The 27,689-nt window shown below is 42.8% G+C and overlaps 1 protein-coding gene across 1 annotated transcript; it reads right to left on the reverse strand.

The window, feature by feature from the left end:
* Window positions 1-562: 562 nt before the first annotated feature.
* Window positions 563-27,648, reverse strand: mrrf (mitochondrial ribosome recycling factor). The gene is made up of 7 exons (XM_060908870.1): window positions 27,578-27,648; window positions 10,858-11,022; window positions 10,375-10,527; window positions 6,250-6,368; window positions 3,173-3,264; window positions 1,975-2,134; window positions 563-1,099 (listed from the first exon to the last, which is right to left on the reverse strand). Exons 2-7 carry the CDS (start codon window positions 11,018-11,020, stop codon window positions 1,022-1,024), a joined length of 765 nt encoding a protein of 254 aa, XP_060764853.1. The 5' UTR covers window positions 11,021-11,022; window positions 27,578-27,648; the 3' UTR covers window positions 563-1,021.
* Between the last annotated feature and the right edge of the window lie 41 nt (window positions 27,649-27,689).

The raw sequence follows: 27,689 nt of genomic DNA on the forward strand, positions 1-27,689 counted from the left end.
CCCCTGTGGTTTTATATTAAGACGTGTTTGAGACGAGTGAGTGAGTAATCGAGAGTGAGACTCTGACCAAGAGCGCGAGCTCACTTTCCAATCTGAAAGTTTACAGAGTCAATTTCTGCGTGTATATTTTCAGCGACACAGAAGGAAAAACATTTGGCCCGGGCTCCTGCCACCCCGATCGCCTCCATCATGGCGGCTGTAAACAGAGAGAGACACGCCGCAATCCGCGTGATAAATGTAAAGCGAAGTGAAGCTATCAGCTGAAAGCAATTTTCAGGCCGGTGCACAGAGCCAGCGACTCAGGAGTTTCACCCCTTCATCGATCATGAGCCTCCAGTCCAGGCCAAGATACACAATGCCCCCAAATTACTGACATCTGGACCTCAGCCTCGGTGGAAACCTGCCTGTGGACTGCGCCGTCTAAACGCCTGTTTATTCAGTCACCCTGATGGGATTTTTTTTTTTTCCTGAGGCTTTTTGATGCGAACCCTTACACTGCGGCGACTGTCGGAGATAAAAGGTCACCCGTACTCAAGAAATACACACTGAATTTTTCCCAAGGTATTGCTTCGGAGATTTTATTCTCACAAACAAATAGAACATTTTTGTCTCAGTGGCGATGTAGAGGAAACAAACACCTGATTACGAGCTCCATCCTGTAGAGCTGAAGGAGTTTCTTCTCCTTTTTTGCTTCTGCGCTTTCTGAGACAAATGCTGCGGCTGTGTGAGCGTGGCATCGTGCTGATTAGCAGGGAGGAACCCTGAATCACATTAAAACTTCATCTTCATCCGTCCTCTCGGTGGTTCGTTTGAGGATGTGAGGATGGGCGTGGCCGCTAACCGCCACTACCGTGCCACGGCGAAGTTTGTTTATGAGTCATGAAAGCACACAAACAACTAACGCCCCAGCACAGTCCAGTTTCATCAACACGCTGCTTTATATTTAGTCCGTTAAATAGATTTTGTGATGTCCAGCTTCCGGCAAAATAAATCTTTCGAAATCTTGGTGAGGAAATCCGCGTCAGCCGAGGAGCTCTTTGGTTTTAGAAGCGAGCTGTTTGTCGATGTCTGCTGAGAAAGTGTCCGCCATCTGCTGAATCTGGGACAGAAATCAGAAATAAACAAATACTTCACAAATATTTTAGCATTTCTGGTTTAAAGCACATCCCACTTTTGATCCTGCGTGGTCTGGAACCAAAAAGGATGTAATTAAACAGTTCTGGAGTGATCATGGATTTGTTGATCCTAGTTTTATTTTTAAAACGGATTAAAACCTTGAGCTGGGGTTTATTCTGACCACATAATGGATCCTTTGGTCAAAACAAGGAATAAACAGCATTGTTCCATCCACATTCACTGGATATGAGTAATCGTGAGCTCTGATTGGCTACTCTACTACTAGGCTATCAGCTCATATACCGTGAGGAGAGAAAAATGAAATGGCGGAGCGTGTTGCTGAACCAACTGAGGACGAAGTAAAAACTTTACTCGAGAACAAAACCACAAAAAATACAAAACAAAGCAACAAAATATGGAATAAAAGTATTTGATGGTCAGAACAAAATTTTTTTTTTCAAGAATTATCGCATTTTTCACAAATTGCTCCCGGTCATTTCGCTGGTTTGTTTACATTCTAAGTGGAAATGATTTTGTTGGATGTTTTATGTCAAATTTTTATTTATTGAATTTGCAAAAAATAAAAATGCTCAGTTTCTCAAAATCCAGTGATTATGGAGAGAATAAAACAGATATTCCAGCTCATGTACGACTCGATTTTGTGGAATAACTGTTAATTACATTCATGCTGACAGGAAAGAGTTTTATTTTTATCTGAAGTGAAAAGACAGAAATAAATCCATAACTGGAATTGAAAGCTGAGTTTAAACTAAGAGAATAAATTAATCCGTCTGTTTATTTACTCTTCTGGACGTCTGTCAGAATCAGCAGCTTCTGAGCAACGCAAAAACCTCTCACCTGCTTCTCTATCAGGTGGATGGTGTCCTCGGACACGCCCTCTTTACTCCTCTTCACCCGCGCCAGGGCGTTGGAGCGAATCCTCCTCACCGACTCTTTGGCCTTGTTGCTGAACTGTTTTGCGAGTTTAGTGAGGTTCTCCCTGTGCTCCCGGGTCACCCTGACAACCACACACACACACACACACACACATACACAATCATCAAGTAGACTGTTTCATACACTCTGCACCACCAGTGTGTTTTTACTCAAACATTTTACAAAATGGCCAAAAACAACACTTTCATTCAAACACATTTCGTGTTAAAGTGTGGTGTGTGTGAAGGTTTTAGTGGAAGAACTCGAGTGTCCTGAATGACCCCCCCCAGAACCACGCCCCAAAACCTAGTGGAAAGACTTCACAGGAGTGTGGAACACGTTCTAACAGCACAGGAGAATAAATCTGTAGAAACCATAAACGAGAGAATGTCACTCGTCACTGGTGATATTCTCTGTGCAACATTTCATTTGAGGAAAGTTTTCAGAAATATAAATCTGACCAGGGTTCACACACACGCACCAGACGTGCCACATTACATCAAAAAGTGCAGGAACCCGAGCGAAAGTGTGCGTCTCTAATTCCTGGGAGGTGTAGAAGTTCCTCATCTGCTGCTCCTCCTTAATTAGAGCTCTGAAATGAGCCGCTCTGCAAACAGTCCAAGAGCGGCGCGTGTTTACTGCAAACAATGTGTGTAATTAGTGACTGGGATCCAATCAAGCCGCGCACTCTGTATTTTGCACATGCAAATGTGCGTGAGGAGGCTGTGCTGATTGCGGACGCCTCGTCTGGCCCATTCGAAATCCGCCGCCAGACGAGCACCTGGCACTGCCGAGGAGACGCAGCCGGCGCCGAGATGACACGCGCACGATGTTACAACAGGGACGTGAGGAGGAGAACCGAGATGCTCCAGTCATTTATTATCTGACGAGAGAGAGACAGACACAGATGGGGGAGTGAGAGAGAAAGAGCAAGTGTGTGTGTGAGGGATAGACAGACAGAGAGAGAGACGGGGAGACTAGACAGACAGACAGGGGAGGGAGAGAGACAGACAGACAGACAGGGGAGAGAGAGAGAGCACAGAAGCCACTGGAAGGTGAAAATGATTTGCTAAATCTCAGCCCTCAGTCCTCTCACACACACACACACACACACACTTACTTAGGAGTGGGGACTCTGATGATGTTGCCCTCCACCTCTGGGTTCAACTTCATGCTGCTCTCCTGTAGAGCACGGGCGGCTGCTGCTGTGGCCTGAGGATGGACACACACACACACACACACACGGGTGGGTGTTAATGACCGCCGGCGAAGGCTGTTGTACCTGCCACTACACCACACACACACAGATTCTCACAAAGACTCAAATACTACCACACACACACACACACACACACCCCTCAAGGTTCAACAGATGTTAGTCAGCTCGTCCAGGTATACAGTATCGTATTACTGTACAGTGAGGTTGAAATAATGTTTCTCTCAGACCTGTGGTACAACATTAAAGACAAACACACTCAGATTCTCACAAAGACTCAAATACTCACACACTCCCTGTCTCTCTCTCACACACACGCCTTTGATCTGAGGTGAACTGTGCAGCATCTCGCTATAGTGAAGCTACAGCAGGGTCCTTTTTGTGTGTGTGTGTGTGTGTGTGTGTGTGTGTGTGTGTGAGAGAGAGAGAGAGAGAGAGACAGCCGCGCCGCAGGGCACTGTCAGCACACACACTCCTCTGGGAGACGGCTGACGGGCTGCAGTACAGCCTCCTGACCTTTACTGACCCTGACCAGGCTCGAGGTCCTGCTGAACTACCCCATCTCCCCCCCACCTTTCACTTTTATGTTTATAGTTAAACACTTGCCTGTTAATGCACTCGTTATCATTTCACTATAAACTGCTGTTTAGTTTAACATCATGTTCTTGCCATGTTTCGGCAAATCGTCATAAAAACATCCAGAATGTTCGAGACGGTCTGATCTTTTTGCAGGTGAATCAGTTTGTGCAAAAGTCAGTAATGTAATAACAGATTAGAGATGTATTTATTGTGCAAAACCCCCCAAATAAATCAATCAATAAAAAACCCTTTAAATCAGGAAAATAATCCAGTTTCAGGATCCAAACACAACCTTCTGCTCACTCAGGAAGTGATTTATTTATTTATTAAAATAAAAGCCCACAGATAGAACTGTGATGTTTGACACATTTAAACTTTACACACAAAAACATCTGGTGACATCTGGCAGGGGTTTGAGACATGCAGCAAACTTCAACAGCGTGAGGATTTTTTCTTTCCTGTATTTTGGTGGAACTCTCACACAAAGGTGGATATTTTTGTGGCTTGTTTCCCTAAACGGATCCAAAAGCGTTGAGTTTTTCCCCCCCGAGCTCCTCTCACGCTGGATGATCGATACGGAGTGTGTGTGTGTTTGATTGCTCTCTGAATTTCATTTATCATTATTTCCCTGAGCAGTTCTGCCTCTAATGGTGAAGAACACTCTGGGTTTAGGTAATGCCTTATAAGCAAGATGAGAAAAAAAAAAGAAAGAATGAATGAAAGGAAAAAAGCAGAGTTCAAAGCAAAGTGGAGCTAAAGTAAACACACCCCTAATGACAGCGAGAAAAGGCTTAAGCGTTTAACCGCTGCTCTTTGATGAACTCTCACACGAAAGACACTCGGAGGGTTTTTCCTGCAACTTCAGCGCCGCTGTAATGAATGACGGGAAAACAACGGCGTCTCTGGCGCAGGCTCACGTAATGGATTAGGATCATTATAAAGCTGTTTGCCTTCGAGCCGGGCCAGTCACCTCTGTGTTAGTTTTGTGTAGGTCTGGGGCATAATCTGGTGCTCTCACACACACACACACACACACACACACTCGAGCAGGGATTACACCACCCTGTGTCAGGATGTTATGGGAAAATAATCAACAACGGGATGAGGGGATTCCACGCCAAGACACGTCCGGACGTCTGGAGCCTGACACCCGTTTCTCATGTTGAGTAAAAAATCCTGACAGGTATTAATGAAGATAAAGAATATTTTTAAAAAAAAAATCACAACTTATTCTGCAGATTCTATTAAGTTCAGTTAACTTCAGTTTTTTACGTAACCCTGAGTTTAGAAACCAGCTCGAGTGAAATCCTGCTCGGTCAGAGCGAGCCACAGAGTGAAACTCAACCCTGAAACATTCAGGAACCTTTAATCCAAGAGGAAAAGCCATCCATCAGAGAGAGAGAGAGAGAGAGAGAGAGAGAGAGAGAGAGATTTATCAGGAACTTATCAGGAACTGAGCAGGCACAGGAGAGAAAGACAGAACAAACAGAGAGAAAAACAGAATGCGATAGTGTGTGTGTGTGTGTGTGTTAGAAAGCAGCTCTGTGCTGTAGAGGGCAGTGTGCGGTCATTTCCTGATCTCTGACAGACTCCTGGACTCTGCTTCAATCGCTCTGAGATCAAAGAACTTTTCCTCAACGATTCATCAGAGACAAAGGCAGCAGGACTGACCGCCGACTCGCTCCGCCCCCTCCCCTCAGGCCGCCGACTCGCTCCGCCCCCTCCCCTCAGGCCGCCGACTCACTCCGCCCCCTCCCCTCAGGCCGCCGACTCGCTCCGCCCCCTCCCCTCAGGCCGCCGACTCGCTCCACCCCCTCCATCAACACAGAGTCACTCCACCCCATCAGCATGCTGACTTGCCCCCTCCATCAGCACGCCGACTCGCTCCGCCCCCTCCATCAGCACGCTGACTCGCTCCGCCCCCTCCATCAGCACGCCGACTCGCTCCGCCCCCTCCATCAGCACGCCGACTCGCTCCACCCCCTCCATCAGCACACCGACTCGCTCCGCCCCCTTCTCTTTCTGAAAACTGCCTCACTCTCAACACCACCTCGCTCCATCATTCTCTGTTTTCAGAACCCGGACTCCGAACGCTCGGGTCAGATGATATTCAGATTGATGAATCAAACACCAAACAATTTTCAAAATCATCTTTTCCCTCGAATTCATTCCTCTTCTCCCGTCAGGTTTCTTCTGCGCTTCCCACGTACACACAATATTTTCTCTTATTCCGCATTTTCTTTTTAGTTGTATTTTTTCCTTTCTCTTCTCTTTACCAGTTCTAAACGAACATCTGAGTGCAATTCTTACATAACAGGAGAACACGGCTGTCCCGAACTGCAGGGTCTGGGAGATACAGAGACAGTTCAAGACCCCAAACCCCCTGTAGATGCCCAGTGTACCTCGGGGTAGCTGGCCATGTTGATAATGAGGAGCTGTGGAGATTTCATGGAGATCTGTCCGAGCTGGTTCAGAGGGAATTTTCCATCCTTGGTGCTGACCGTGATGTGATCCAAGGCGCCTGTTTACAGAAACACAAAGACACAGATCGCGCATTAACACTGGTCGAATTTTATTTGACATTCAAGTATCGGCATTTCTTTAGTTTTACGCTGAAGCTACAAGACTAACGGAGCCAACAAGCTCAGAGACGTTTATAGCATCCGATTTAGAAGAAACTCCTCGGAACTGAAGATTCTGGAACGTTAGAGCTTCACGTCTGATCGTTCCAAATCACTGACACTGGAGACTCCTTCCATAAATGTTCAGTAAACATCATCTCTATAGCAACGAGGACATTAATTCTGCAGAAAACCTCCTGACCAATCAGAGTCCAGGATTCCAGACGATATAAACTGAGGATATAAAAGTTCATAAATCAGGACATCATGAGAGCAGACAGACAGAGTTCACTTTACTGCATAAACGTATAAAGAGAGGTATTTTTGTCTCTTTTCTCTGCACTCGTTTTTCCTTCCTCTTTAATTTGAGTGTACGATCAGGAAACGGAGAGCGAGGCCTGGCTCGTGACTCGTTCTCTCAGTAAGCGGTTCCATCTCCTCCTCCTCCTCGCTCTGCTCCTTCTCAAACCGGAGAACCCGAGAGCTTCACGCCAACACGTCTCCTCCACTCATCTGCATTTCCTCACACGCCACTGGCTCCTCGTCTCGCTGTCTCTCCTGTCTTACCTCACTAGCTGTCTTACGCGAGACACGCTGCAATCTACCATCATTCTTTCTGCACTCGGATGGTTTTTTCTTTCCCTATTGCTCGACCCAGGCGCGCGCCAAAAACTCCATATTTATACCATTTTCTTGCATAACCCCGTGTCTCGATCTTCCAGGCAGTACCTGGAAAAGAATTACTCCATTTGTGAAACTGCCATCGGAATCCGAGCCAGTTCTAATCACAGATGTGATTTTAAAGAGAACCAAACTTCCATTTTGTCATTAGGAACAGCGCGTGCCTCGACTATGAGCAACAGCGATTGCTGGCTGCGGCTCGTGCATCATGATTGGCCGTGGCCTAGACGAGTGCGTCTCAAGTCCCTGTCTCGTGTGTGTGTGTGTGTGTGTGTGTGTATGAGATACCTGGTCTGTCTCACATCTGCTAACGTTTCCCGCGACTCAGACCGCCGTTTCCTCCATTACAAAACGATGAGGATCAACCAGGAGGCTATTAACCAATTGAGCTCTTCCTGGTGGTGCCATCACCTCGTACCCTCTCCAGCGGAAACGCCCAAAAGGTCACACAGTTCTCAGATAAAGAACATATTCACTGATAAATGTTCTTCAAACCAGAGATTCCTTTCTCAGCTCACTACATTTAAATATTCATCTCAGTTCTGCACCAGGAGATTTGGGACCATTCCATCCTTCCAACATCTTCAGGACGTTTTGTTAGGTCCTGATGGACTTCACTTGTAACAATTTATCATGATGGACAAATCACCCAGCTCTAATTAAAATTTTATTCTGTTTCACTTGAAAGCCCGATTACTCCAGCCTGTAGAACAAGCTAAGGAGTTAAATCAGGAAGGTTCTTGAACCCGGATTCAACCAGAGCTGCTGTTTTAACTCACGCAGACCTTTGTATACGTGCTTATTCACTGCAGGAACCTTTTCGGCAAATCAGGAACCATTCCGTCAACCCAGGAATGAAGGAAACTTCTCAGAGAGCCAAGGAACACATGCAGGAACCGATCAGCAACCTAGAAATTCTTCTAGCTCATTCAGCAACCTTTTGTGGAACACTCTGCTTGGGTATGGGATTGAACTGAAGCAGTCTTCAGGTTAGAACATAACGCTGTAGTGAAGCTCACCTGCTTAACTTGAGGAGTGTTGTGATGGAGATAAAAGGCATGCCATCATGAGGCTTCCAGAACAGCAGTGTGACCAGACACTGGGTCACGGCATTAACTCGCAGACTCGTCACGCCCTTCCCACAGCGAAGGTGACTCTCTGTCCCTCCTCCACAACACAAACACTCAGTAATGAGCCCCAGATGACCATCAGTCCCACTTAAAGGAATGATGTCATGCATGACATGGAAGGTTTCTCCTCCAGCACAGACGCCAGACAGATCCAAGTCCTCCTGCCTGCTTTCCCAAAAATGGCAAGAGAAAGAGCAAGAGAGGCGGATAAACAACAACAAGAAGGTCAAAAGGTCAGAGAGCATCCACCTTGCTGAGTGAGTGCCTGGTCTGAGGAGATCAGATTTGGCCCTGAATGACCACAAACACGGTGAAGGTTCCCACCTCGGGGAACAATAGTCCACAACAGAATGGATCAGTGAATGGATGCTTGTGGAGTAATTCCTCAGGGAGCACGAGGTGGAACAATGCTGCTTTACCCTGACATAACCTCCACAACTCCTAAAGACGCCTCAGATTGGTCTGTAGGAACCCTGATTCTCCCTTAGCTACTGGGATTCTCTCTCTCTCTCTCTCTCTCTCTCTCACACACGTGCGGCTACCTTTTTCCTTCAACCCAGAAATCATTTCTGACCCCAGGAATTCATTCAGGAACATTTTCAGAGCTTAGAAAGCATTTTTTGTTTCATAAAACCTCAGGAACTTTTTCCACAACTGAGAAACCTCCTGGAACTCATACAGGAGCCCAAGAATTTATTCATAAATCTTTTCAGGAACACAGTAAGCCTTTGAGAAACTCCTGGCCCGTTTGACAAATCAGGAATCAAAGAAACATCAACTCAAGTCAAGTTTGTTTGTATAGTACTTTTAACAATAGACATTGTCCCAAAGCAGCTTTACAGAATCTGAATGACCCAAGACATGAGCCAGTTTTATCCCTAATCTATCCCCAATGATGAAGCCCGTGGCAATGGTGGCAAGGAAAAACTCCCCCAGACGACACGAGGAAGAAACCTCGAGAGGAACCAGACCCAAAAGGGAACCCATCCTCATTTGGGCAACAACAGACAACATGACTATAACATTAACAGTTTTAACATGAAGTCAGTTTCGTTGATGTTATAAACTCTTCATTGATGGAAACTTGAGTGCAAAACTGTTCATGACAACTGCAGTCCTAAAGTTAGCAAGTCAGCTGTAGTCCTCAGCCATAAAAGCATTACTGTAAGAGTCCAGAGCGTCCTCCAGGTTTGACTTTCAACTGAGAATTTCTCAACTGAGAAATTCTTTTAGGAACCTGAGAGCCTCAGGAACCTTTTCAGGAACATTAAACATTTGGAGTCCCAAAACCCGTTCAGAAACCTATTCCTGAACATTTAACATTTTTTGTATTAAAAAAAGGACCATTTATGAAGCCAGGAGCCTCTTTAAGAGCCCCTTAAGAAAGATTTTTAGGAACTTAGGAACCTTTTGGCAAACCATACACACCTACACACCCAGGAACGGTTTTAGGAACCCAGGAGCCATGGAAACATTTCAAAAACCCAACCAGGATTCCAGAAGCTTTTTGGCAACCAGGAACTGTTGATGGAACCTTGAAAGCTTTTTGGAATCTATTCAGGAGTCTTTTCCAGACTCCAGAAAGTATTTGCAGGAGCCCAGAAACCTGATGGTGAGGTTTTTGTTTTTTTTGAAGATCCCCAGAAACCCATTGAGGAACATTTTCAGAAACACAGGTTAAGGAACCCAGAAACTGGTTCTGAAACCTTGTCGTGATCTCAGGAACCTTTTAAGAAAATCCTGGGAACTTTTCAGCTGCCTGGGATTTTTTTTAACAGAATGTTTACTGGATGTAGTAATAATTCCCAGTTGAGAAGATGATCACCAGATTCTTGTCTTCTTGTAGTTTCAGACTGGCATCAGTGAGTCAGAGTGGAAATAAAATAAGTTGTTAAAAATAAATAAATAAGTAAATACACACACACGGAAAAATTAATAATAAATGCTTATACACTCAAAAATATAGAATGTCTCACATCATCATGGTTCCGAGCTTGTAGTACAGGAACTACAGGAATGATACTCTTCTACGAAAGGAGAACTGTGTGTGTGTGTGTGTGTGTGTGTGTGTGTGTGTAGGGGTAATAACGCTGACCTGGTGAGGTTCTAATCCCAAGGTTGCGGCTGAAGTCGTCCTTCAGCATAACCAGCACAGCAGCCATGTCCTCCTTCACCTCGTCCAGGCTGATAATGTCCTCCACCAGGGCGGCGTTGATGCTCACTTTTGCCGTCTGGTTCTTCGCTTTTGCTTCACAGAGAGGTGGTGTGGAGGAGGAGAAGAGGAGAGAAGAGAAGACGAGAGAGGGTTTAAAGCTATTCTGCAGATTTCTGATGTAGAAATGAAAGGAGTCGCCTGCATGCTGGTAGATCATCAGTGCCATTACATATGAAAGCAAGACAAGTCCGAGAGGAATTCCCCGTCCTCTCATATGGCCACTCCACTGAACCTAAGCAAGCACTACAACTGAAGAGCTGAGATTTTCTCCCAGAACAAAGGCTCAAGACCAAGCTCGCCCTCACAGACGGCTCTTTGAAACGCTCTGCACGGCGAGACGAGCGATGCAGGCACTACACTTACCTTTGCTTTTCTTCGTAGCGTAATGGCGGCTGGAACAAAGTGGAGAGACGACAACATGGGGGCAGAGATGTTGAGTGAGAGGAGGCACTCGCACGCTGCTTACAACGGGGCTTCTGATGTAGCAGAGCAGCGGACGCAGGAGGCCTAGACGGCTAGACGCCATGTCTGGACATAAGAACACATGTGAGAGGAAAGGGCACACATTTAATTTATAGTGTGTTATTTATTACCTTTATTTCACAGATTCATATCTGAAAATCTGATGAGATGATTTATCATTTTAACTGATCCGTCTCAGACACAAAACATTTAAATGTCTTTCTTCATTTGTAATTTATTCAAGAACAAATGAACAAATCTTTTCACTGGATTACTGTAATGACTCCCTTTCGCCACAAGGGGGCGAAAATCATATACAGTACAATAATAATAATAATAATAATAATAAACAAATATGGCATTTTACAGTATATTTTGATTTTTTTATGTCATAATTTCCCTAAATGCTCGGACATGATCGTAAGAGTAGAAACATGGTGGTGGTTGTATTACAAGAAGCCACGCCTTTTTCTGAGTTAAAAAAAAACCCCCACCAATTTACCGTATTTTCTGGACTATAGAGCGCACCTGTATATAAGCCGCATCCACTCTATTTTTAAAAAAAAGATATACAAGCCGCACCGGGCTATAAGCCGCAGATATCTATGTTGAAAAATTAGATATTTACTGCATGTACAGAACGATTTTGTACTGTAAATGTACATGTATGTACCTGAACAGATTCTTTCCGAACAGTGCCTTTTAACACGGCAGCAACTTTGCTGATTAAAACGGAACAGAACCAAGAGAAAATAACCGGTATTTATTTACCTTCATTTCTCCTGTGTTTGAAACCACAAGTCACTTTAATCATCTTCGCTGGATTTGAAAATAATTACCAGTTAGTAATTTGTCGTGCGTGTTCTATCTGCTAAAGATCTGCTAATTCTTCTTTGCATTGATTTTTCGTCCATCTTATTTTTGATTCTACTTCCGGTTAGAGCGCCCCTAGCGGTGGAAGAAAAATCCACAGAATAGCCGCACCTTTGTATAAGCCGCATGGTTCAAAACCTAGAAAAAAAGTAGCGGCTTATAGTCCAGAAAATACGGTAATTTAATTTGTCGGGAAGAATGTACAAGAAATAAAATTACACACAAAAAAAAGTTTCCCCTGGAGCTGGGTGATAATATTGATATTGTGATGTGTCACAATATGCTTTCCTGAAGTATCGTGATAGCTGTCATTTATTTTGTCAAATAAAATTAATTTTATCGCTTTTATAAATTATTCGACATTTAAATTTTGTCCATATGAACTCTTACACTGTGCTACACACATCATGTACTATAGAAATGCCTTCAGGATACGATGTTTTTTGTCTTATCGCCCACTCCTAGGTGGAGCTGAGGATCACGGTTACCATGGAAACCGCTATTAAAACAAAAACAAAGGTTTGTATCATTAAAACCAGAAGACTTAGATCAGATTTGAACAGTGAGACATTGTCTCAGGTCTCAGTTCAGGAATTACGAGTCTCTCTCTTCTTAACGAAGTTGTTGTTGCGAAGAGGCAGGTCTCGCCAGCTAAGGGGCGTGGCCAAGACGGCCACCAAGTGAGTGGTCTCATCTCCTAATGGTCTTGGACGTGACTCAGTGTGGAGAACGGAGTTCTCAGAGTTTCTTCTGAGGATCTTTCCGTAAATTATAAACAGGACAGCTGTTCCTGATCGAAGAAGCATCAGAGCCTGACTCACATCTGTCCACATCCTTAACATTAACGATACACAACCCCTAATGACCCCCCCCCCCCCCCCACACACACACACGAAGCATTTTACTGGAGCGTACAGTATCGAGGAGTGAAGCATCACTCAGAGAATCCTGTTTAACAACGATCACATTTCAACACAAAAATAACACAACAGGCGAGAAACCGGACCAAAGCTCCGATTCGCAGATCCGATTCTTTCGGCTTGGTTAGAGACGGCACTGATCCAATACCCAGGATAGAAAAAAGGTAAAGGGAGATTGGACATATGAGAGAGAGAAAAATAAAGACTGATCTGATCCTGTAGCGAATGGAAAAGACAAAAAAAGATTGGGCTTTGGAAACGATTTTTCTTTGGAAATGTAAAATGTTTTATTAAAAAAAAAAGTCATATAAAGAGACTTGATGGTATTTTTATTGTACATGTTGTTAGGATGTATTTTTTAAGCTATTTCTACTTTATTTGTTATGATATTTGCCGTGTGAAAGCTGTGGATTAGTTTTAAAAAATATATCAGCTGATACTCAAAGAAAAAGAATACAGGAAAGAAAAAGTGATCTTTGGTAAACAAGCTAAAACGTAAAGCCGTGAATACACACACCATGTGACAAGTGTGTGTGTGGTGTGCGCACACGCAACAACATCAACATTGCTTCCTTGCTCACTGTGTACCTTTGATACGTCTACATTTACATCTTTATGAAAGCTGGACTGCCTTTTAGGTTTTAAGTGTAGGTCATAAAAAGAATTTTCCCCGACACCCAATTATTTTTGTTTAGTGACCGAAAGCTACTGAATTCGAATCACAGACTTCCAATTTTATTACATTTTTTAAAATAGAACAATTAATGAGTTTATCTCCACGTGGCCCTAAACTGTCCGCTATTTTTTCCTGCTTCACCATGACCCAATTCAAGATACTACTGTACGTCATGCATCACATGGTGGGCTTTCCCCGTTCACGCAAGGCATTGTGGGATACAAATTTGAAACCGGAGAGAAAAATGGAGGACGTGAGTGTGCGAATGAAACGTGAAAGAGGACTACAGTAACTAAAAGCGAGAAGAAAAGACGTTATGTTATATACGAAGGAAAGGAAACGCAGGACCAAACTAATAAATATGGGCGCTCAGCGAGCACCTCGGTGTGATCAGCTGTTCGTTTAGCGACAGAATGATGGAACTGTCAGTGCACGCTCAAAGGGAAACCTGTAGATGGCAGTAATGCAGCACTGTGGATGCCAGCTGCTGTAAAACCCAAAAGAAGAAGAAGAAGGTAAACCTGCGCATGCGCACACGGACTTCCTCTGTCTGCTTGACTGCGCCAAGCGAGCGATTTCATGCACATTATTTGCTTTAATCCCCTCAAATTAAATAACTTCCCAGCCACAGAATGGCCTGATATTTTGTGAGATATTACGGAAATAAACAGATATCACAATCACCACGTTTCAGAGGGAACTAAATTTCACCGAGTTTATGAAATCAAAAGGCCGTCTAGCTTTAAAGTTGGTAAAAGACATTTGACATCACATCAACTATCAAACAAAAACTATAATATAAAACCATCAAATAAAACCCACTATGTAAAACCACTATATATACACAAATTGTAGAAATGCATGCTAGAAACAAACACCACTAAAAATTAAATAGTCTTTAATTCATTTATATTCAATACATTTTATATTAATGTACAAATTATTAATTTGTGCTAGCAGCAGTAGCGCTCTCACTCACAATCTTTCTACTTTCTTCTTCTTCTCCTAATGTTTTTTGGACGCTATTTCTCCCTCAGTTCTTAACCAATCATCACCAAATCTCACATGAAGAATCTCTCTGGGCTGAATTACATTACTATGACTTTTGGTGCTGATCTGGATTACCGAACCGGAATGATCCATGAAAAACAGGCTTTTTTCCTCACTAAGCGTCATTCTCCATCTCTTACCGTTCTGGATCTATAGGGTTCGGTGACCCTAGAGCTGAGAGCTAGCGCAAATCACTGTGACTTTCATACACAGATGAAACAGGAAGGAAGAAATAATTTTACAAAGTAAACACTGACTACGTTTACATGCACATCCAAATCGAGCTGCTGTCGGTAATCGAGCTGAAGGTCCCAGCAGGGTGCCAGAGAAATCCAATCCTACATGCACACAATGAAATCGGGCTATTGTGTGAGGTGCATTGTGCACCCGAGCCACAGGTGGCGCTACATGCCCCATCGTGTTGGTACACTTCCGGTTGTCGTCATGAAGAAGAGCTATTCAAGAGTGTAAACAAAGTTATCAGTTCCGTGTTCTCCATTGCGCGTTTTTCTCCCGTCCATGAATTTTAATATATTCAACTCCTTAAGCTGAATGAGCATGAACTCTGTCTCCTCATTGCTCCAGAAGTGCACGTTTCTGCTTGCCTGTGGCAGTGGGGGCGTGGTCAAGCGCCGGTCTGTGACAGGAGGGCGGAGCCAGGGAAGGTGAGTGGCAGAATCACTTCACCTGACGGTAATTAACCTGTGTTTGTGTGTCTTCCCAGTAACCGCGCCCTATTTAAGGAGGCAGAGGGAGAGCAGAGGGGAGAGCTCATCCCGGGACTAGAACACAGCGCGCACGTGTGTGTGTTTTTCTCTCAAGAATAAAAGTAGGCTGTTAAACTGAAAAGTCTGACAATAAAAAGCCTATTAGTACCAGAAGCTTTGTCCTGCCGTCCTCTGTGCTCCACCCACACTTCAGAGAGCTCTACATCGCCATTTTCTCTTCTTTGTTTGTTCCTCCTGACCTCTTCTGCTGCTCGCTACTACTGTTGTCATGCCGACCGAGGCTGTTGTGTTTCCCGCTTGTGGTCTCGTCACTCGTCACTTCCGGAAGTAGCTTGACAACTAGCTCGATAGGGTTTACATGCACAAAGTAGCTCGGCAGAAATCGCATAAACTAGGTCGTGTAGCTCGATTCCGAGAAATCAAGTTCGGTTCTATTTCAGCCGAATTAAGGTGTATACATGGCAATTTGAACTTCGATTTCAGTCGAGCAATGGCAGAAATTCGATTCTCTCTATGTGCATGCAAACATAGTGATTATGTGTCCAGGAGAGCAGGAATGATCCGGAATGATGGAATAAACTCTCAGGAAAGTAAATCCAGTGTTAGAGATAAGTGATGACCCCAAAATAACAACAACATCGCAATGAATCACATGACGATACATTCTTCAGAGATATTGTGTGTTTTGTGTTGAACATTTTTTAATAACGGTTCTAAACTCCAGAATCAGATCTGCTCAGGTTCTGCTTCCCTCTTTAAAGGGGAACTGAAGTAATTTTTAAACTTGCTTTATTTCTTAATTAACGTGTTATTCAATTGCGTTTTGGGTTTTAGTAACCTTATATCGTGACTCGTATTGGCAACTAATTGCAATTAAATATTATACTTATCAGCCTATTTGGTTTTTAGCCATGTTGAGTTTAGTTCGTTTGGTCCACGGCAGGCGTCGCTTATCCGCGCGATCTTCACGAGACTTGTGCGAGACTTCAAAACGTGAAGTGTCAGCCAGGTGTCAGTGCCGCCATTTTGAAAACTGTTTTCCAAACGAAATATTGCACAAAAACAAGTTTAAATGACGATTACTGCCTACTTTTTTCAAACTTTCCTGATTGCTATCAAAACAAACAAAACTTCCAGCATGATTACATCAGCATTCGAAAGATGGCGCGCGCGTCTTTTGACATCCCATGTCTGAAATCGCTCCCTACTCACTATATAGGGCACTATATAGTGAGTTCGCCATTTTGTAGTGCTGTCCAAAACCTTAGTCAGGGATGAGAGTGGGTGGTCACCAAAAAAGCAGAAAACAAGATGGCGCCCGAAGCCGGGGGTCTGGGAGGGATACCCCCCCCCCCAGGAAAATTTTGAAAAATAAGGCCTTACAAACCACTTTTCCTGCAATCTGAGCTGTAGTACATAAAAAATCTGTTGTCTTTATATATTTACATGAAAATGTTTCAAATTAATAGGAGTATTGTTTGAATTCAAAATAAAATCACATTCTACATTCAAGGGTATGGTTATAATTTATGATCAACAAAAATGACAAACTAAATTCACATTAAACGCAAGTTTTATTAATTATCAAAATGTTCATATATTAAATAAAATTTCTTAGGGAGAAAAGGTCAGTCACCCTGTGTCCTCATTAGTTGCATATGATTTCAAAGTCTTTTGAAATATTTAAGTTTTCAAAACTGTCAGCATTAATTCAGATTTACTGACCATCATATCCATGTTCAGTGTGTTAAATCAAACGAATGCTAAGTTTATGGGATAATGTCTATGTACACTTTATACAATTATTTATAGTTCACAGTCGCTTCTCATTTTCATTTAATCATTTCGACGACTTCTTCAGCTTTTTGGCCAAAGACAAGAGCTTGTCAGTCCTCTCTCTGTTTTTTATACCAGCATCGATTTCACGTACCTTCGCTTCGTCTCGCTTGTCAATTATATTCGGCACTTTGAGTAAAAAAGCCGATACGAAAGAGAAACGCATTTTTGAAGCGCAGCAACGATGAACATGTGCAAGTTTCGATAAAATAGAACAGATGCGGGTACTTTTGTAAGAACTGTTATGATTGGCTTTTGTTCTCTCCCACACTCTTGTAAGAACTGTTATGATTGGCTATCATGCTCTCGCCAGCGATGTTTTGGCCAATTACATTGTAGATAACACGTATTCTACCGCGAGACTAAAAATGGCGAAAATGTAAACATGTAACATCGTCGTACGCTTGAGTATCACGAAGGAACATACCCCAACCCCCCTCAATGAAAAAAACATCTCAATGGATTTGGCATAATATCGATTTTCGCTCAGAAAAAGCGGAAATCCGCCGAAAAGCGGAAAACTCTCATCCCTGCTTAGTGAGGATTATTTACACCCTATATAGTGCACTCAAAGTATCCCATAATGCATCACGAAAAGTAGTGTACAATGATGGTCACTAACCAAAGCAATACATCCCATCATGCATTGCGGTCGCACTGAAAGAAACCTAATTAAAAGTCTCAAATGTGATTTAATAAAAGGCAGCGGCAAAGAAGAAAGGATTCAGCCTTGATTTAAAAGAACTGAAAGCTGCAGGTACTTTGTAGTGATTAATGTGTGAAATGCGCTCAGTATAATATGGATTTATCACAAAAACACATGCATGTATTTATTATTTTGAAACCCACCAGCCGACTGATCTGGCACGTTTTAATTGTGCGACAGTAATGACGTAAATACCAGCGCGACGGAGGAGTGTCCGAAAGCGGTTTTACATTTTACCAATGAGCTCACTGTATAGTCCTCTATATAGTAATTCCCTATATGGACCCTTTTCACGTGACGTCACGACAAACGCGGCCGCCATTTTGGACATGTACTACCAGTAGTTTACCACAGCCAACATTGAGAAACGGCAGCAAAGAAAGTGTTTATTTTCAGCAAGACTTCCATCATGCCACTATATTGTTGTGCACCTGGATGTAGTAACCATCAACAAACAAGGCAAGGGTTATCATTTTATCGGATCCCGGTAGATGCTGACCGACGGAGAAGATGGATAGCGGCGTACCGGCGCTTGTGTAGTGACCACTTTGTTGGAGGTAAGACGAATAAAATTAGCCAGAAAAGGCATTACATTGCTGTTAACATTCCATTCTAGTTTACTGAAATTATGATCTGGCAGCTATTTACACCGGATCCAGTGTAAATAGCTGCCGGAGCCAACGTCCGAGGTTCCGGAGCGCGCTAGCTCGCGGCCGGCCGGAGCGCGCTCCGGCAAGCTCGGACGTTGGCTCCGGCAGCTATTTACACTGGATCTGGTGTAAATAGCTGCCAGATCATAATTACAGTAAACTAGTAAATACAGTTTTCTGCATCTCGCTCCTTTTTCTTTTATGTTTGTCGCCTTCCTCGCATTCAAACCGATTCGAGCCGAAGTCCACTACATGTCCAAAATGGCGGTCGCGTTTACGAAGGTCACGTGACTGAAAAGGGTCTATAGGGAGTAGTGAACAAGTGAGTGATTTCGGACACAGGGAACGGTGGCAGATGTTGGTTACTTTGATTCCCGCTGTATGTTTTACTTCCGTCCTACGATGTCTCGCACAGGTCTCAGCGAATCTCGTTATAAGCCGATACATTACAGCCAAGCTGGACTCTGATTTTTCTGTGTTGGAAATATGTACTGTTTGGTTTCCATAACAACAAAAGCAAAAAACAGAAAGTTATATATCATAAATTTGTTGATCATTTTAGGAAAATACCAGATTCATAAAGCCATGCTTAGTCGTTCAAAACCTTCATTTATAGCCTTCGAAAAGGAAACTGCACAATTGATCAAAATAATCTCTGACTTGAAAAACGAGAAAGCTGCTAAAACTTTTCATTTGTGCTCATTATTTAATGTCTTTATTTGAAAACTCCCCCTGGCTCCTGGTTTGTTGTTTGTGTTTGTATTAATAACTGTATTTGTATTTTGTTGCTGTTATTTTCAATAAAAATTATTTAAAAAAAAATAGAATCTCGTTTATGGCCATTGCTTTGACATATGGACTGATATGTTCATGGTTTTCCCCAAAGCGTTTTAGCGTATCGGGCCCGATCCGCTTGCTCTGCCTGCTGATACGCTTAGTCGCTTTATTTAAAATCCGATACGCTTAGATTTATACCGATACGTTAAAATTTCCTACCCATAAGTAACTAGATACATAGGAGAGCAAATAACAGATCCATTTACATATCGATTGATATTTGTGTTAAACAAGCCGTCTTTTTTTCCCCAGTGTTTGAGTTGATTCTGTCAAAGTAATACGTCTACGTGGTATGATGTAAACAAACTGTAATCTGTTGGCTATGTCAAGATCACGTGTTCAGACCGTCCAATAAAAACATCGAAAGAAAACGTCAGACATCCCGGATTTTTCCGATTCGTTATAAGCAATCTCATTGGCTGCCGATGTCGTCCCCCACCGGACGGACAAATTTTAATTTGCCAACTGATTTTAATCACAAAAGTTTGACCTCGTCTATTATCATTATGGCTTCGATCAAAGATTGGTTGACTAAACGTCGACAAACCCACGTGAGTGATGGCGCACAAAACCAGACAACTGTCACGACAACAAAAACCTCGTCAATTCTGATCACAGCGACTGGCTCAAAAAGCACTCGCTGGACAATTTGATCCACATCAGCATGGATGAGAGCGAGACGGACTATGAGAGGGCTGCCCAACATTGGGCCGAGCAAACGCCAAGGAGAATTAATCTGCTTTAAAGGAGTAGAAACTTAATTCATTAGTTTGGGTTTGCAGAAAGATTATATATTTATAAACACTCTCACCAAGTGAAACTGTCCAAATGTGTCAAATATAGCATCATTTCAAATAATAATCATAAGCATTTTTAGCAGTCTGACATCACTGGGATCCATTTAACAAAAGGCGGCTCCGGATTATTCTTTTGTTAAAGGCTCACCGTGACATCACACTGCCAAATACCCTCATCATTATTATTCACAGTTATGCTACATTTGACGCTTATTAACAAATTCTCTTCATGAATGTGTTTAAGTACATAATCTTTCCGCAAACTTAAATGTATGAATTAAGTTTTTTTTTCCTTTAAAGGAACAGTCCACCGTACTTCCATAATGAAATATGCTCTTACCTGAATTGAGACGAGCTGCTCCGTACCTCTCCGAGCTTTGCGCCACCTCCCAGTCAGTCAGACGCGCTGTCACTCCTGTTAGCAATGTAGCTAGGCTCAGCATGGCCAATGGTATTTTTTGGGGCTGTAGTTAGATGCGACCAAACTCTTCCGCGTTTTTCCTGTTTACATAGGTTTATATGAGCAGTGATATGAAACAAGTTCAGTTACACAAATTGAAACGTAGCGATTTTCTATGCTATGGAAAGTGCGCACTATAATGACAGGCGTACTAACACCTTCTGCGCGCTTCGGCAGCGCATTGATATCTGAGCTCCGTATCAATGCGCTGCCGAAGCGCGCAGAAGGTGTTAGTACACCTGTCATTATAGTGCGGACTTTCCATAGCATAGAAAATCGCCACGTTTCAATTTGTGTAACTGAACTTTGTTTCATGTCACTGGTCATATAAACCTATGTAAACAGGAAAAACGCGGAAGAGTTTGGTCGCATCTAACTACAGCCCCAAAAAATACCATTGGCCATACTGAGCCTAGCTACATTGCTAACAGGAGTGACAGCGCGTCTGACTGACTGGGAGGTCGCGCAAAGCTCGGAGAGGTACGGAGCAGCTCGTCTCAATTCAGATAAGAGCATATTTCATTATGGAAGTACGGTGGACTGTTCCTTTAAATATGTTTTAATCTTAATCTAGTCCATTTAATAAAGTGCCAAAATGTAAACTTTATAATATGCAGATGCCTGACTTTTCTTTTCAGTGTATCTTAGTTATACATATATTACGGTAATTGCATCAGAAACATTCTAAATCATTACAGTTACAGTAATACAGCAACTTATTTTAAGGTGGCAGGTCTTCGGTTCAGATCCCTTTGTGATCAACAGGAGGTCATGATGATCGATTCTCTTCATTGGGTTGCATAAGATGGAGCAAACCACTGGTCATATTTTCATGCACATTTTTGTTACAACACGACTTGATCATAGATAATTAAGGGATCCTGTAGATTTTCAGTCGATCGTAGACCTCAGTAATCTATAACAAAACAGTTTAACTTGCATGTTGAACTTTAAGGTGAAATTTCAGATGTGTTTACATTAAATACTGTTTAGGTCAGAAATCACTGAAACACTGGTAAACTCGATCCTATAATCCTCTATCTAAAACCTCTCAGAGACCCTGAAAATGCACTTGACAGCATCTATTTTCAAAACATTTTCCGGGCAGGCATGCCCCCAGACCCCCCTAGTTTCACACCGTCGGCGCTCAATTGCCTGTGTATTATCATGCCAGAATTTAGGGCTTTAATTGTTTTCTGGGGAAAACACTGATATTACAGAGCAAATTTCAAACACTCATAACTTGCTATAGCAGTGACAAAATAGCTATCAAAATGCATTCCTATTATTTAATAAAATGAGATAAATAGAATTTTGATAAAAAAATTTGCCTTCAGTTCCTCTTTAAATCTGTTACACGTTTCCCAAACTTTCGTACGCATTAAATCACGAAGCTGATCACGCTGAAGGTTTATTTCGCAGCTGCAGTCTGAGACTTCACAGGATTACTGGACCATGGCTCACATCAGGGATTGTAGAAACGTCTTGAAATATCGTGACGCAATATTTTACGCCTTATTTTGCGTACGACTGCGTATTACGATTTTACGAACTTGTATCTTGTTGAAATATTAAACCAGTAAAGATCTTCGTGGCTCCTCCACGGCTGTGTGTATAAACAACGCTGTAGGTGAATTAAAACAGGCCGAAGAATGCTGATGTTCCAGATGTTTACACAGCGCCTCTGCAGTGTGTTGAAGTGTGAGGTCTCGCTGTAGCCAAAACAAGGCCGCGCGTGTTGTGTGTGAAGTGAAGTGACGGCACTGAGGCGAGTCAAACTCAGCTTCACCAGTCGCAGGCTTTAAACCCATCGCTCCGGTTCCTGCCCTCGCGCCACAACCGTGATTATGATCAGAGCCCGGCGTCGACGCGTGGCAGCTTCAATAAAAGCCCACAGCTGGTGCAGTTTAAAGGCAAAGCTGACAAGAGAGAGTCTGACAAGTGCAGTCGTCTGGCGAGAGAGAGAGGAGGAGGAGGACGCAGGCTGAGAGGGTGATGGCAGATTTTAACAGAGCAAGTCGACCGGAAAAGTGCAGCACAGGTGCGATGTGGACCTCGACACACCTCTGACCGGCGCCAAGACCAGCTGCTGCTCCTGGTATGAAAGATGGGCTTGGAGCTTACACCCTTATCGGAAAGACGAAACAATAACGTCCATCAGCAGCACATGCAGCCGTCAGGGGAATAAAACTCAGTCACGGAGGATCTGAGAGAAAATTAAGTGATTTCATGAAATCAAGTCGTACATGAGCTGATAGCCGACGAGGTGCGTAGCACCGAACAGAATAACTGTTTTATTCGATCCACAGTCACTGCATTTTGAGAAATGGAGCATTTTTATTTTTTGCAAATTCAATAAATAAAAACTTCATACAAATTGTAAATAAAAACGGAATGCAATGATGTGGAAGTTTCAAAATTCCATATTTTATTCAGAATAGAACATAGATGACATATCAAATGTTTAAACTGAGAAAATGTATCATTTAAAGAGAAAAATTAGGTGATTTTAAATTTCATGACAACAACACATCTCAAAAAAGTTGGGACAAGGCCATGTTTCCCACTGTGAGACATCCCCTTTTCTCTTTACAACAGTCTGTAAACGTCTGGGGACTGAGGAGACAAGTTGCTCAAGTTTAGGGATAGGAATGTTAACCCATTCTTGTCTAATGTAGGATTCTAGTTGCTCAACTGTCTTAGGTCTTTTTTGTCGTATCTTCCGTTTTATGATGCGCCAAATGTTTTCTATGGGTGAAAGATCTGGACTGCAGGCTGGCCAGTTCAGTACCCGGACCCTTCTTCTACGCAGCCATGATGCTGTAATTGATGCAGTATGTGGTTTGGCATTGTCATGTTGGAAAATGCAAGGTCTTCCCTGAAAGAGACGTCGTCTGGATGGGAGCATATGTTGCTCTAGAACCTGGATATACCTTTCAGCATTGATGGTGTCTTTCCAGATGTGTAAGCTGCCCATGTCACACGCACTAATGCAACCCCATACCATCAGAGATGCAGGCTTCTGAACTGAGCGCTGATAACAACTCGGGTCATCCTTCTCCTCTTTAGTCCGAATGACACGGCGTCCCTGATTTCCATAAAGAACTTCAAATTTTGATTCGTCTGACCACAGAACAGTTTTCCACTTTGCCACAGTCCATTTTAAATGAGCCTTGGCCCAGAGAAGACGTCTGCGCTTCTGGATCATGTTTAGATACGGCTTCTTCTTTGAACTATAGAGTTTTAGCTGGCAACGGCGGATGGCACGGTGAATTGTGTTCACAGATAATGTTCTCTGGAAATATTCCTGAGCCCATTTTGTGATTTCCAATACAGAAGCATGCCTGTATGTGATGCAGTGCCGTCTAAGGGCCCGAAGATCACGGGCACCCAGTATGGTTTTCCGGCCTTGACCCTTACGCACAGAGATTCTTCCAGATTCTCTGAATCTTTTGATGATATTATGCACTGTAGATGATGATATGTTCAAACTCTTTGCAATTTTACACTGTCGAACTCCTTTCTGATATTGCTCCACTATTTGTCAGTGCAGAATTAGGGGGATTGGTGATCCTCTTCCCATCTTTACTTCTGAGAGCCGCTGCCACTCCAAGATGCTCTTTTTGTACCCAGTCATGTTAATAACCTATTGCCAATTGACCTAATGAGTTGCAATTTGGTCCTCCAGCTGTTCCTTTTTTGTACCTTTAACTTTTCCAGCCTCTTATTGCCCCTGTCCCAACTTTTTTGAGATGTGTTGCTGTCATGAAATTTCAAATGAGCCAATATTTGGCATGAAATTTCAAAATGTCTCACTTTCGACATTTGATATGTTGTCTATGTTCTATTGTGAATACAATATCAGTTTTTGAGATTTGTAAATTATTGCATTCCGTTTTTATGTAAAATCTGTACTTTGTCCCAACTTTTTTGGAATCGGGGTTGTAAACAAACTGGCAAAATGACAGGAGCGATTTGTGAAAAGTGCGATAATAATAATTCTTGAAAAATAAAAAAAGATATGTTCTTACCATCAAATACTTTCATTCCTTTTTTTTGGGGGGGGGTTGTTTTCAGGTCGAGTTTTTTATTTTGTCCTCGGTTGGTTCAGTAACACGCTCTGCCGTTTTGTTTTTCTCTACTCATGGTATATGAGCGGATATCCTAGTAGTAGAGTAGCCAAATCAGAGCACGCAATTGCTCATATCCAGCGAATGTGGATGGAATAATACAGGATCTAAGACCTTCTAGGAAATTAATTAACGACGGTGTGGTGGTGTGAGGTGATGAAACGGAGACAGGCTGCTGTTACGGATCATCCTGAAGCGTTTTATTCCTCTAACTAATTTTTCATTTGTTAAAGAACGACACGTCATGCGTTTTATCTGTTTATAGTTACATTTAATGTTGTGGGACTTGCATGAAACAGGTTAGCTCCTGTTCCAGCAGCTAGAAACAAACATTTTCTTTTTTTCTTTCTCTCTCTCTCTCGACATTAATGAGACTCAGGAATCAACTCCTGTCTCTGTCCTGAAGGAAACTTAAAGTTATAGCAACTGTTAAAATGTCATCATCATCACCAGAGCAGATTAAAGCGCTTGCACGCTCTTTGTTTAAATGTTGAAATGGCTGAATAAAGACAGTCTGAACACCAGTCAGTGAAATTAGTTTCCACAGTGACGCGAGTGTGAACGGTGGAGTGACGAGGCGACGATGAGGCTCATGTTTCAACGTTGCCAGGTGATGAGACACAGACTGACGTGGCTGATGATGAGAATCAAAGTGAGAACTCATTTCCTGTTAGAGGTCTTTCTTTCAATTTGCTCAATAATGGTGTTTTTCCATCAGGAGATGAGGTTAGAAATGGAGAGACTTTAAAACCTCAAACTTTATTTCTGGGTAAAAACAGATTTCGGTTCATGAAGGTCTGGATAATGTGTAAAGTAATACTTAATACTCACTGTCCCAAAATAAACAGAGCCTGATTTTCTTATTGTGCTTCACTTTGTATTCAGCATTCACACTTACTCTGAAAAATATTTTTTGGGGAAAAACCTCGCCTCTTTTTAATTTGCCATTTAATTAAAGGTGATTCCTCTGCTTGGGTATTTATTTTTCTTTGTATTTTTTTATTTATTTAAATATTTTAAAACTATTTAAATTATTTTTTCTTATTTATTTAATTCTGTTTTATGTATTGTGTGTGTCATTTGTGTAAATTGAACAATTTTTTTTGTACTTTGATCTTTTATTGTATCCTTGTGCATTCGGTTACATTCATTTTTATCATTTCTTTTTTCCGACTTCATTCTGCACCAATCGATCAGTCAGAACATTAAAACTGACCACTGACAGGTGAAAAAGTGAATAACGTTGATTCTCTCATTACAGTGGCACATATTAGGCAGCAAGAAGAGAACAGTCAGTTCTTGAAGTTAATGTCTCCAAAACGGCACATCGTGTTGGGTGTTCCTGGTATGCAGTGGTTGGTACCAAACAAAAGTGGTCCAAGGAAGAACAACTGGTGAATCGATGACAGGGTCATGGGTGTCAAAGGCTCACTGATTCGCATGGGCTAGGCCATATGGTCCAATCCCACAGAAGAGCCACTGTAGCACAACCTGCTGACAAAGTTAATGCTGACTAAAACAGAAAGGTGTCAGCATTAACTTTTTCAGCCATTGTAATGGGATAATCAATGTTCTTCACTTCGCCTGACCGTGTTCATGCTGTTATGGCTGATCGGTGTGTGTCACCTTTGAGTGAAATTTTAGTATTAAAATGTAGCCATGTGAAAGGTTTTGTGGGCTGCAGGATCAGCAGCTGGATCAGCTTTCTTCTGTCTTCAAAACCCAAAAAACAAAATGGCTTCTTGTTTTTGTTTGTTTTGTGTTTTTTCACCACTAAACTCTAGACAGTATGACTAAGGACCTGGGGATTAGTTTCAAATCTACACTATCAGCTCTTACATTACAGTTTTGTCACTTGGCTATAAAAACTAATTTCATTTTCCTTTTATTAATTTTATAACAAAACAAACATTGGGCAGCACGGTGGTGTAGTGGTTCGCACGGTCGCCTCACAGCAAGAAGGTCCTGGGTTCGAGCCCCGGGGCCGGCGAGGGCCTTTCTGTGTGGAGTTTGCATGTTCTCCCCGTGTCCGCGTGGGTTTCCTCTGGGTGCTCCGGTTTCCCCCACAGTCCAAAGACATGCAGGTTAGGTTAACTGGTGACTCTAAATTGACCGTAGGTGTGAATGTGAGTGTGAATGGTTGTCTGTGTCTATGTGTCAGCCCTGTGATGACCTGGCGACTTGTCCAGGGTGTACCCCGCCTTTCACCCGTAGTCAGCTGGGATAGGATCCAGCTCGCCTGCGACCCTGTAGAAGGATAAAGCGGCTAGAGATAATGAGATGAGATGAGACAAACATTGGGCAGCACGGTGGTGTAGTGGTTCGCACGGTCGCCTCACAGCAAGAAGGTTCCGGGTTCGAACCCCGCAGCCGGGGAGGGCCTTTCTGTGCGGAGTTTGCATGTTCTCCCCGTGTCTGCGTGGGTTTCCTCCGGGTGCTCCGGTTTCCCCCACAGTCCAAAGACATGCAGTTAGATTGACGTGGGGCGGCCTTGGGCTGAGGTGCCCTTGAGTGAGGTACTGAACCCCTGACTGCTCCCCGGGTGCTCTGGTGTGGCTGCCCACTGCTCTGGGTGTGTGTGTGTGTGTGTGTGTGTTCACGGCTTCAGATGGGTTAAATGCAGAGGATGAATTTCACTGTGCATGTGACAAATAAAGGTTTCTCTTCTTCTTCTTCAAAACAAACATTGAAACATGTCCCTCAGGAATCTGATGCAAAACGTCACAGAAATATTTAACACTGATGAATTAAGTAAACTAAATTATATTCCTGAATAATAATAATAATAATAATAATAATACTCTTCCCCTCATGGCACCGCAGCTGGAGAGGACATGTGGGACACTGTTATGAAAACTCTCAGCTCGCTAAAACTCTATTTTTAAACAAATAATGAACAATTTTTAAAATAAAAAGCTATTAACGTTGTTATTGTGTAGTATTAATATGAATACATACCTCACACTCAGGCTAAACTTGTACACTTCACCGTTTTCAAACACGGCTCAATCCGATGCAGCAACATGTGTGAAACGTCATAAAAAATGGCGGCCCAGTTCTACAAAGCTGC

Source organism: Neoarius graeffei, chromosome 25 (genome assembly GCF_027579695.1).
Source record: "Neoarius graeffei isolate fNeoGra1 chromosome 25, fNeoGra1.pri, whole genome shotgun sequence".
Classification (NCBI taxonomy): domain Eukaryota; kingdom Metazoa; phylum Chordata; class Actinopteri; order Siluriformes; family Ariidae; genus Neoarius; species Neoarius graeffei.